The sequence below is a fragment of the Protopterus annectens genome, chromosome 11.part0, assembly GCF_019279795.1.
Source record: "Protopterus annectens isolate FY-2018-M chromosome 11.part0, PAN1.0, whole genome shotgun sequence".
Lineage (NCBI taxonomy): Eukaryota > Metazoa > Chordata > Ceratodontiformes > Protopteridae > Protopterus > Protopterus annectens.
In genome coordinates, this window is record NC_056745.1 from 1,249,623,675 (window position 1) to 1,249,636,510 (window position 12,836).

The 12,836-nt window shown below is 39.4% G+C and overlaps 1 protein-coding gene across 1 annotated transcript in view; it reads right to left on the reverse strand.

Moving 5' to 3' along the window:
- SCUBE1 (signal peptide, CUB domain and EGF like domain containing 1) overlaps positions 1-12,836 on the reverse strand; it is a 4,299,807-nt gene that overhangs the window by 1,313,227 nt on the left and 2,973,744 nt on the right. The window contains exon 10 of the mRNA XM_044087300.1: positions 12,180-12,296. Within this exon, the coding sequence (XP_043943235.1) occupies positions 12,180-12,296 (117 nt within the window). The remainder of the gene's footprint in view (positions 1-12,179; positions 12,297-12,836) is intronic.

Sequence of the window (12,836 nt, forward strand, 5' to 3'; positions counted from 1 at the left end):
TTCTGCGTACACTTTCCTTGTACTAGGTCTCTAGCTTCCATAATCACATTTAAAACTTGTTGAGGAAGTTGAGACCTGCTGTGTCAACATAGAATATGCCAGGCTGTTAGATGAAGAGAGTGAAGCTTGACATTGAGGAGATGACCGTCCTTCTGAGACAACAGATGTGGAATCAAAGGTAAAGGCCATGGAGGCTTCCTTACCAGACTCCTTAGTAGTGGATACCAGTGTTGCCGAGGCCAATCTGGAGCTATTAAAATCATCCTTGGCTTGTCTTGTCTGACCTTTAAGAGCACCTTTGGAAGAAGAGGCAGAGGTGGAAAGGCATACACATGAAGGTGTTTCCAACTGAAAGACAGAGCATCCACTTTCCAAGCTGTGTGATGAAACCCCTTTGTGCAAAACTTTGGCAGCTGGTGGTTTAGTGGAGAAGCGAACAGATCTATGTCTGGAGTTCCCCATGACACTGTCAATTTCTGAAATACATGAAGATCCAGTTTCCACTCGTGGGGATCCATGATTTGTCTGCTTAACACATCTGCTAAGGAGTTCTGTGCTCCCGGCAGAAACCTTGCCTGAAGAGTTAGATGCAAGCTTAGCGCAGTCTCCCATAAAATCATTGCTTGCCTGCATAGAGGATAAGAATGTGTTCCCCCTTGCTTGTTGATGTACCACATGACAGTTGTGTTGTCTGTTAGAATCAACACCTGCCCTGGAAGAAGTAACTCCTTGAAAGCCATTAATGCAAACTGGACTGCTAACATCTCCTTCATGTTGATATGTAGATGCTGTAGTCTGGCAGGCCACTTGTCTTGTATCCACTTTCCATTCAGATGAGCTCCCCAAGCAATGTCCGAGGCATCCGTCGTTAAAATCTGACTCCTCTGGCCGGGTCACAGAGAGTCCCTTGTTTAGGTGACATTCCTGAGCCCACCACAAAAATTCTTTTTGAAGGCAAGGTATTATTTGAATGACAGTGTCCAAATCCTGGCAGTGCTGTGTCCATACATTTTTGAGATACCATTGTAGCTTCCTCATATGCAGTTTGGCATTGGAAGCACCAGAATACAAGATGCCATGAACCCTAATGCTTGAAGGACTGTCCTTGCAGTCAGCACGGACTGATGAGATAGGTGATGGAAGTAAAGTGATAGACTCTTTTGTTTGTCCGGGGTTAAAAAGGCCATCTGGGCTGCTGTATTCAGTCTCACACCCAGAAAGCACATGTCTTGAGAGGGTACTAGACTGGACTTTATTTCGTTCACAGAATACCCTAGGCATCTTAGCACTGCTATAACATATTCCAGATGCTGTAGAAGGTCTTCCTTTTCTTGAGCCAGAATCAGGCAGTCGTCCAAGTAAGGATAGATTTGAATTCCTTTTAGCCTGAAGTAAGCTATCACTGGAGCCAGAACCTTTGTGAATACTCTGGGCAGTAGATAAGCCAAAGGGCAATGCAGAGAACTGATAATGAGAATTTCCAGCTCGAAAACGCAGATACTTCCTGCAACTCAGTCTTATAGGCACATGAAGGTAAGCTTCCTTGAGATCTAAAGTTACCATCCAGTGATCTTTGCCCAGCAGAGGTAAAAGCTGTTGTAACGTCAACATCTTGAACTTGGGAATGTCCAGATAAGTGTTGAGGATAGATAAATCCAAAATTGGTCTCCACGTGTTCCCCTTCTTTGGTACTAGGAACAGGCGAGAATAAAATCCTAGGCCCCTTTCTGATACAGGGACTGGCTGAATGGCCCCTATTTGGAGTAACTGTGAAATTTGCTTGTGAGCCTCTTTCCTTTGTGGAGGAGGAACGTCTGGCATGCCTTTGAAAGGGGGCAATGTATGGAAATAAAACCTGTAACCGTGGTGAATGATATCCAACACCCATCTGTCTTGAGTAATTAAATCCCAATTTTCCTTGAAAAGAGACAGTCTTCCTCCCAAAGGAGCTGCCAGACGAAAATCTACTGGCAGCTGAAAAGGCAGGTCATTGGGTCTGTTTGCGAAAGGACTGACCCTGCCCTCACCAGAAGTCTGAGCAGGTGAACTCCCTGTTCTAGGCCTAAAGAACCTTGAGCTCTGCCCCTACCACGTCTAGACCTACCCCTAGACTGGGAATCATAAGCAGGATATGTCCATCCCTTAGTAGGCCAATTTCTACTAAACTTCGGTGGCTGCACCTGCAAAAAATCTTTAACAGTTTGCATAGACTTAGCTTTGTCCTCCATTTTCTTTAAAACTGCTTCCACAGGCGAACCAAACAACACATCAGACTGTAAAGGAGCATCCAAAATCCTTGTCTTAACATGCTCAGCTAAATTCTGATCCCTCAACCAGGCATGCCTGCGAAGAACAGAACTAGTGGCAGCCACCCTCGAGGAGGCCTGTACAGCATCAAAACCACATTGCAAAGAATGCTTACCCACTTGTTCAGACACATGAACTAAATCCAGCAACTCTTTACACTCAATACCTTCTGCCAAAGCATCCACCTTAGATTTCAGTTGTGAAAGGAGATAATTTTGATATTTAAGCATGTGAAACTGACAATTCAACGCCCTCATGGCTAAAGTGGAAGAAGTATACACTTTCTTTCCCCATCTATCCAAAGCCCTTGCCTCTTTATCAGTGGGAACAGGGTTTTAACCACAGAGGCCTTAACACCTTTGGGTCCCTGAGAAACAGTTTCGGGTCCGCCCTAGGACTCTTAAAAAGATACTTATGAGCTTCAGGCACCCTATAGTACCTATCAGGTTTAACAGGAGCAGGAGGCAAAGAATCAGGGTTCAGGGAAGTCTCTGCAAAAACATCTTCCACCACATTCAACACAGGAGGTATAGCTAAGGGCCTATGCTGGGGCAAAAACAAGAATTCCCTAAGCCTTTTCCTGGAATCAGAGTAATCCTGGCCTTCCCATTTAAAGTGCTCCCTCATGGAATGCAGAGTCTCTGAAAATGAGAAATCCTCAGGAGGAGAAGCTGTAGGAGTGGAATCATCCACATCAGAATCAGAATAAGGAGGATACTCCTGCAAATCTTCAGAAGACTCAGAAGCCTCTGAACACTGTTCAAAACTATCAAACTCCGGTTCCACCCTAGGCCTCTTATCAGGAGGGGGCATAGAACCTCTAATCATAGTAATCAAATCTTCTGCCATTTTAAGCATATGTTTCTTAGGCACAGAACCTGAAATGCCAGGAGAAGCCCCCACTGAAGCTGAACTTGGCCTACCTCTCAAAGAAGTTTTGGCAACAGAAGGAGAGGCCCTAACTACCTTGGGAAGAGAGGGAAGAACAGGTACCTGAGAAGCCCCCTCAGCCTGGCCTACCTCCTGAGAAGGCACATCCTGTAACAGTAAAGTTTCTGCCTGAGACTCCATGGAAACTCCTGGCAAAACCTCTGGCTCCACTGAGCCTTCTAAAGAACCGACGTCCGGGACTGCCGGTTCATCAACCCTAGGCTTCGCTGTTTTGTCCTTGCGCTTCTTGGACGAAGCGGGCGTCGGAGCATCCGACGGCATTCTATAATTGCAACGCTTCCCAAACACTAACCTGGCACAGTCTAACCGTCTCTTAATAGTGCGTTTGTTAAACCTAGCACAAGAGCGGCATCCAACAACGTCGTGCTCAGGCCCTAAACAAGGTATACACAAGGTATGGTAATCCCTATGAGGTATCTGTTTCCCACAAGAAATACAGTTATTCACTTTTTCTGACATCCGGTTAAATACTGAGGCAAGAAAACCAAAATGTTCTAGCGGGTACTTAGCCAACTCTGATTGGGTCTGAAACTCCGGCTTCGGAAATATTTCAGAACGCCAACCTGCACTCGCAAAACTGCTTCTGCATCGGACCATGCGGCAAAAAAGACTGAGGATATGACGTCGGTCATGCGCATTAGTACCCTGACGTACTGACGTCAGTCTAATGCGCCCTGACCGACGTCAGCCATATACTCTGGTATTCGGGCCGACTGGACAGCGGACTACCCAATAGTAAGGACTGCAGCAATGTGGAACGAAGAACATCAAATCGAACGACATACTATAAAAATAATTACAAGGTGATTCTAAGGCAGGCAAGCCAGCAGTAAGGAATGCACACTTTAAGATGATTTAAAAGCACACAAGCAGCAGCTAAACCAAGGAAAAGCAAATCACTTTACAGTTATGAAATACAGAAAAATGTAATAAAATACTTTGAAAATACCTGAGAAGTCTTACGAAATAGCTTGGAATATTTAAATTTAAAGTACTTACCTTAGCCTGAATGGCACTAAACACATGCAAAACACTTTGAAAACACAGCTAGGGATGCCAAAGATTTGAACTCTGTGTAACTCAGCCAAGAGCTGAGCAAATACTCCAAATTTATAGAGGCAAAGAAAAGTGACTAAACCAACTAAAAACCTCACTGGTCTCACTTTAAGCTTTCTTGTGTGTTTTCCAACTCAGACAGACCAGGCAATATTTCTAATGTCACCAGAATTGCAGGTACAGTCTTCTTAATGTAAAAACATGCTTTATAGTTTGCCAAAAGTGAAAAGGTGTCAGAAGCAAATCAAACCACTTGATATAACAAGTAATTCTTACTTTAGGCCTCCGTGTGTGCTTTCCAACTCAGACAGGCCAGACTCCCTTTCTACTTGCCTGTAAAGATAGGTGAAGACTGCCAGCCTGGCCAGACAGAAATTTGTAAATAATTCTGTCATTTGTAAATATTAATATAAGCCACAGGCTTGTTCTCTTAAATGGGAAAAATGGTGTTAAATGTGAAACTGCAAAAATGTAACAACAGTGCACTCTGCTGTAACAAAGCTGACAAGTCAATTCTTTGATGTCAAAACTCGGAGCCAATATGTCTGGATGAAGGAATTCTGCCTATTGTTTTGAGGCCAGAGTTAATGGCTAGAATTTGCATGTATAATTTCATTTATTGCTCTGGTTCCTGACCAGCTGCAAGATCAAAGGGCTATTAACCTCTGAGAGTCTGTTAGCCTGGGAAAAAGAAAGAAATTATGCAATCTGAAATGAATCAGTGGTACTGTGTTATCAATTTAATGACAGAAAGAATGAGAGCATTAGAGCATTTGCCTTGAGAACATCCAACATCACCAGCACTGTCTTGCTCTATCGGTAAGTTTATTTTAGAACTGTGTTTTCTCTTAGATATAGCTAGGAAATAGGAAGACTAGACTACTTTGTTTTTCTGTGATGTCAGAACATTTCTAATGTATTTAAAACATTTCTCTGTGATCACTGAACTCTTAACTAGCACTGTGTAGTAAGAAATATTGTCTTGTGTTTTTATCATTTATTATTAAATATTTTTAAACCTTTCAACTGTGACTGTTTTGAAAAGAGATAATTTAAGCTCTAGAGTACATTGCATATATATAATGATACTGTACCAAGTCACTCCACATAAGCTTTGCTGTTCAGTCACACTTACCATTTGGATAATAATATTGCACAGTAATAACTGGACACCCTTTAATAAGGGCCGTTGAGTAGCTGATAAATATTAGTGGGTGGTGGCAAGTGGTACTACCGTATAGGCTGGGTAAAAGGGGCATAGCTAGAAAACCTGTGCCAGCCTTCCCCAGGAGTGTCTGTGTGGTTGTGTGTCAGCTACTTGGGCAGGGACATGAAGCACTGGTTGGACAGAGAGGGTGCTGTAGGTTTTAGCTTGACCACTAGCCTGAAATCTGGACCCTATAGCTGTGCCAGTGGGGAGTCTTATTGGGGACCTGGAGAGAAAGGGAGAAACTAGCCCCAGACTGACTGTGATCTCTGTGTGTTCTTAAGGGAAACTGTACTTTACTGTGTGTGTATTTACTATCCTTTCCCTATATGGACACCTCTCACTGGTGTTAGTGGTGAGGATTGAGGCTCCTTGATTGCCGGGCCAGTGCACAGGCGTCACACTGCCAAAAGAATTTAAGGAAGTAGTAGCTGTGGATTTTTGCCCATGCTCATATAGGAAATGTTTTATTCTATAAACCAGTCTGAGTTTTTGATTTTTTCATTACTCAGTAGATGAGTAAGTCAAATTTTAGATATTGATAATGCTTCCAAGAGGCTTACTGCAGGGAACTAATTTAATAGCAGTGCAGTTGGAGGTTAGAATAAAGTATTTGTAGTGCTAGACATTGACTTCAATGACATTAACATGAGGTTAGTTTAGTCTGGGTGGACTTGTTAAGCCATGTCTTGAATGTACAGAATGTTTGCTGTGTGAATTTGTGGAGTTTGTGAAAGGTGGTGGGGGGGGTTGTGAAGATGATGCTATAGTCATCTGCAGTGAAGATACTGGTAAATTAATTTGGATAATGGATGAGGGCAGGATGACATGCAATTTTAGGCAAGCCATTAATAAAGATGTTGAACAGATGGGGAGCCTAAGAATGATTCTTGGGGATTCCTACAGGGATGGGAAGAAATGTGGATGTTGAAAGTTGCCATTTTATACACTGGATTCTATTAAAGAGATAAGACTGAAACCACTAGATAGTTGCAGTGGAGAGGCCTATAAAAGAGAATTTTTACAATAGTTTCTGTTGTGACAGAGCACAGAATGCTTTAAACAGATCTAGGAATACAGAGGATACCAGGAAATTATTATTTCTATGTTGATGTACAGTGTTGAGAAAGGATACAATGGCGGTAGGAGAACTCCAGGATGCACACAAACCATACCGTGAAGGTGACAGGATATTGATATTTAGGATACAAAATAAAAGTTGGCTATGCATGCATTTTCCAGGATTTTTGAGAGGCGAGATAATATGGCAATTTTTCTGAAGTTATAGATTTCTATACAGAATCTGTCCTTATGCAATGGTAGTATGTAGTGTTGTTTCTATGTATCAGAAAAGATAAATTCTTGGATGGATCTCTTGATTAGTATTGAGACAGCATAGGCTATTACCTCTTCTGCTAGTTTTAGGTATTCAGATGAAACATACTCTGCAGCAAGGATGGCGTTTTTCAGGTTATGAAGATGATGTCTGTTTGTGGATGTGAGAACTGGTTTAAAATTATTAAAAATGTGTGGCACTTACAGATGGTGGAGGTAGAGTCTCATGTTTTGAGAAAGAAAAACCTGTGCTGATAAAGGTAAACTAAACTAAGCACAGGCCAACACAGTTCATACATTGAAGTTTCTTTAATATTTCTAAATATAAGTTACTTGTATAGAAAATATTAGCAAAACACCAAAAATATTTTTATGTACACAATTTTATTAAATTCACAATACTTAGCTAAAGACATGAGCACGCATACAATTACAGAAAAGACAACAAACCTTTGGACACATTTTTCTCAGTTTCATGCATTAAACATGTTTTCTTCTTTAACAATTATCATTCACTCCAGCATTACATAAATTGCTCAGATCCTTCCTTCCCTGAAAATTCACTCATCCTCCTCCCTAACATTTTTCTGCATGTGCTAATGTCACAAATTCCATTTATTTCTATATAATTTGCTCCTTTCCATTTCTAAAGATCCCACCTGCAATTATTTTATTTCCTTTTCAATATTCAATACTTTAATTACAGCTGGTTTAGATTTTAGTTTACATTTATTAGTAAGCCAATAACAACAAACTTAGCAAGGTCTTGCTATGTCTAGGCAATTCAGATCCTGTATCCCAGCTCAAAATGATCATTCCTTTGTTACAATCATTTTCTCCACTCAGCATTTCAAACTAAGTATTTTGTAGGGAATTTCTAAAATCTGCCAACTGGTTACTTTCCCAGAAAAAAATGTGTTCCCAGTCACCTCTCTTTCTCTCTATACACACACATACACACGCACACATGCACACAAGCACACACACACACACACACACAGACACATATATATATAAAATATAACATCTATATCCATATATATATATATATATATATATATATATATATATATATGGTTCTACCTTACATAGTCGACAGTACAGAACACCGACAACGCAATCATCGACACCACATAATCGACAGTGCATAAACACGACACCTCACATGCCCGAAAACGAAATAACCGACGGTACACAAACACGAAACCTCATACGCTGCACACAGCACAATAACAACAATCAACAAACAAAACACATCCCCTGTCCAAAACCACACACACAACACAAGCACACCAAAATCCTTACAAACCCACACTAAACCTCACATACACAACTATCAACAACCCTAACCCAAACCCTAACCCTAATGCCCGTCACTATCTCACACTCAGCTAACCCGCGCCCTAACCCTAACTCGCTTAACCGCCCCTAACCCAAAGACTTTCACTACCGCACACTTACCTAACCCGCACCCTAACCCTAACTCACTTAACCCGCCCCTAACCCAAAGACTTTCACTACCACACACTTACCTAACCCGCGCCCTAACTCACTTAACCCACCCCTATCCCCACAGACCGTCAATATCCACACTTACCTTACTCGCACCCTAACGTCCGTCACTACCGCATACTTACACAGCCTTTTCTCATGTCGGTATCCTCGGCGTCAGTGTTTTCATCCGTCGGTCTTCTGCATTTTCGATCTTCTGGCGATCGCGATTGCATTGTCGATGTTCTGCACTGTCGACTATGTAAGGTAGAACCATATATATATATATATATATATATATATATATATATATATATATATATACATATATATATGTATGTGTGTATGTGTGTGTATCCCATCACACCTCCATCAATTGATGTCTACCGCAGGAAAATTTGCTGAAGTCTATTTAGGGTATAAAATACCTATGCAAGCGCTTCAAAGCAAAAATTCTAATGTTTCTAGACTTTGTTGCATACCTGAAAGCAATGCAGATACCCCCCCCACCACCACCACCACTTGTGTAAACTGGCCTTCTAATCTCTCTCTTTCTAATCTTTTCTAACCTCCTCTGATTGATTTTTATACAATCTGTCCATTACCGTTAACTATAAAGTCCATCAAAGCTGGAACTGTACAATGTATATACCAAGCAAACCAGGTAATGTGCCATTGTTTTAAGTGTTATGCAGACCCGTAAACCATTGTCAATCATTTTGATTTGAAAACCAAAGAAACCAAATAAACTAGTATAAAAACAGTAAAGAATAAACCACACCGAGAAACTGAGTAAGGTTTTAAAAGGGCTCACACTAAATATTATAACCATTAAAAATAATAATAAACACTACTAATGTATTACAAACATAATTAAGTATATTATTCCTTAAGTAATTAAGGAATTTGAAAATGTTATTGGAGAGTGGACCACCTAACATATACGGCCCCCATTGTGGTATGTTTAAATGTGGGACATGTAGGTGGTGCAAATACATAAAAGTAACCAAGCAGGTTAGTATAGGAAATATGTTTTTTCCCATTAAGGGTAAATATAATTGCAACACTATGGGTGTTGTTTATTTAGGAATATGTACCTGCTGTCCAGCATTTTATGTAGGTCGTACTGAAAGGCATTTAAAAAATAGAATTTATGAGCATATTTATGCAATAAATAAATCAAATTTAAACAATGCCCTTGCGAGACATATTAATTCTAACCCCTCACATGAATTTAATTTTGTAGTGTTGGATAAAATCATTGAAAATGAAAGGGGTGGTTCAAGTGACCTAAAGTTAGATGAGAAGGAACTAATTTGGCAAATTAAATTGAATGCAGCTTCAAAGCCAGGTTTAAATGAAGCTATTTCATTCAATAGTATTTTAAAACTGAGGGCCTTGTTGAGATGAATTGTTTATTATGTATATTTAAATTTATATATTTATATTTTTATTTTTGAATATACATAATATTTAGATGTACTTAATTATGTTTGTAATACATTAGTAGTGTTTATTATTATTTTTAATGGTTATAATATTTAGTGTGAGCCCTTTTAAATGTGGGCTTGTCTTTTGCATTGTTCCATGATGTCATAGTTTTGATTATGTATTTAATGAATACTTTATCCATTTGTTAATTGTCTGAAGAAGTTTGCTGAAATAGTAAATGAAAGCGCTAACCTTACTCAGTTTCTCAGTGTGGTTTAATCATTTTGATTTGCTTGTTTGTTTCAATTTTATGTATGAACTTCGGTATTCATATATGACCAGGGTTGGTTATATGTGGTCCGGACATTAGAACACTTCATAAAAGTGATTCACACTAATGTCAGGGCTAGCTTTTGTAATTACCAGGGACGTACAACAGCAGTAGTCTCACAGCCTAAAAACATGCATTGCTCTAGAAAGCATACATGACCACATGTTACTATATGTAGAAGATGAGTCCATACTCTATTTACATATTTCAGAAAGTATACTGCTATGCTTATTTCTAACACATACATCAAATGTGAGTGAATAGCCCTGACTGCAGGAACTTTGCTATAATCAAAGTATGCTAGCTACTGTACAGCTGCCACTGGGTTGTGTATCCTCTAAGGAATTACAAAACATCTCAGAAAGGTAACTTTGTTGGATGGTGTTGTAAAACATCAGCATACAGTGTTGTGTATCTATGATTGAAAGAGGTTATGTCGCATAACCTTGTGTACCATTCCTGTAACAGCCATGTCAGTCAATGACATTTCACTGTAGGCATAAAAGCCCTACAAAGATCAGCAATTTGTGTCACTGGTTTAATGCACTGATGCTTTGGCATACTGTAATGGCCTATTTGTTCAATATATGCTGCTATTAAAGAATAGGCAGGTTATTATCTACTGTACAAATTTCACTGGTGAGAAACCACCTGTTAGGACAGATTGTGCACACATATTACAAAATAGTCAATGCTGTGCATGATGTGGTCTGCAGTAGGCATTGTTGTTGCTGCAGACATGTTATGTGGGTAGGGTGTTTCTCAACAGGCAGACACATGATGGCATACCAGACACACACAGGGAAAACAACAACAAAGCTTGTTGTTTCGTAGTACCAGGCAATGTGTGTCTGTACTCACTTTGACACATTTTAAATGATTGCTAGTACACATTGCATGTAAATTTCCCATCTTTTTTGGTATGCAGATACAAATGATTAATTCATAGAAATTTCTGCTTCCCAGGCCATGTCTGTGGGACCCAGTTACCTGTTCTGTTTGTAGCAATGTAAACTCAATATACCTATGCTACTTATATGATTCCTCCTCAGTGGACATTTGAGCCTACTTTAATCCCATCCAGCTATGCTACTTTCTCTGATGTACAAGGCAGACTACTGCAGATAATGACCTGCTTGCTGTATTATTACTTTACAGACACAGCCAATCCTAATTAATACATTTTGGTGTCTCAAGACATGACAGCAGAGTACACCTCCTTTGCAATAATGTTCTAATAACAGATCCACTGGGTGCTTCCCTTCCAGTGACAGGTTTTGTGGTGGGGCAAGTGGGTTTGCTTGTACTACCTGGGACATCAGGATATGCCACTGCAGCCCTTCGGTATGCTGTACTTTTTGTGTCATGTACATTTTTTGGTGATAATATCGTTCAGCTATGTTATGCTCAGCAGCTGATCACCATATTTGGAACAACAGGTGCTGGTACATGGATGTTGATGATGCATGTCCACAACTGTAGACCAATAAATTCCTGTATGTACCTCATATTGTGATTTACACATACTGTGCTGCTACATTTGCATACCTACTGCATACATGAACTCGTACAGATATGCCGCAACGTACAACATTACTAAGGGAACATTAATGAGTGACATACCTCTCTGGTGTACATCCTGAATCATGCACCATCCTTCCATAACTGCAAGACTTGTTTATGCATCCTGATAGGAATGACGAACAAACTAGCAGTAAATTAATCACAGCACAAGGCAATGCAGACCACATGCAAACTTCAATCCCTGTTCTGAATTCAGTTTCTGCAGCTTACACATTGGATGATAATGGGAAAGTTTACTAACTAGTCTATCTTAGTCTCTCATCATGTATTTTCTCAGTTTTTGGAGAGTTTACCACAGCTCTTCTAAATTATGTGAAAATCCAATAAAGTGGCATGTGAATCCCACCTCCATCTTTATTTCATAGTTTTGTATGCATTTAACAAATCAGAAAATGCAGTTAAATAAAAAACATTATACAAACTAGTCTGGTTCACAATTTTTATTTACATCCTTCCAGATAGTTAAATAATATGAAAACTACAAACCTCCACAATGTGTCATTCCATACAGCGTATAACCTTTGTTACAAAGACATTCAAAGCTTCCCTGATAGTTGATACAAGTATGATCACATGTTCTGTCAAAGGAGCATTCATCTATGTCTGAAAAGCAATAGAAAATGACATTTATCACTAGTGTCTGGCATTTCATATTAACTTCTTTAAATGAGCTTGCACATAACAACCTCTTGTTAGTCAAAACTCCAAATGCCAACATTTTGTCAAGCTCACTTACATCCCATCTAAACTATGATCCACATAAAACTCAGGCACCTTTCTTAATTATATGTTTATCTTAAAAACTAAATTTATTTACTAAAAAAGAATAATTTACGAATTTTATCAGTATTTTTTACTTGACAAATTTAGGTAATTAATGCCTGGCATATGTTGTTACACTGAAAGAAATGCTGATTCTTCAGAGGTGAGGTGCAATCAACCACATTAGCATCACATTATTTTTAGAAGAAAAAAAAGAGATATTCAGTTTATTAGCTGTATAATTTTATTTTTAGAAGAACAAGAGAGCGATTCAGTTTATTAGCTGTACAACTGTAAAATTCAATGAGAATTCTAACATATAATGTACTGCTATTACAAGCTAAAATTCATATTGCCTGATTTAGTACAACGAAAAGGCTT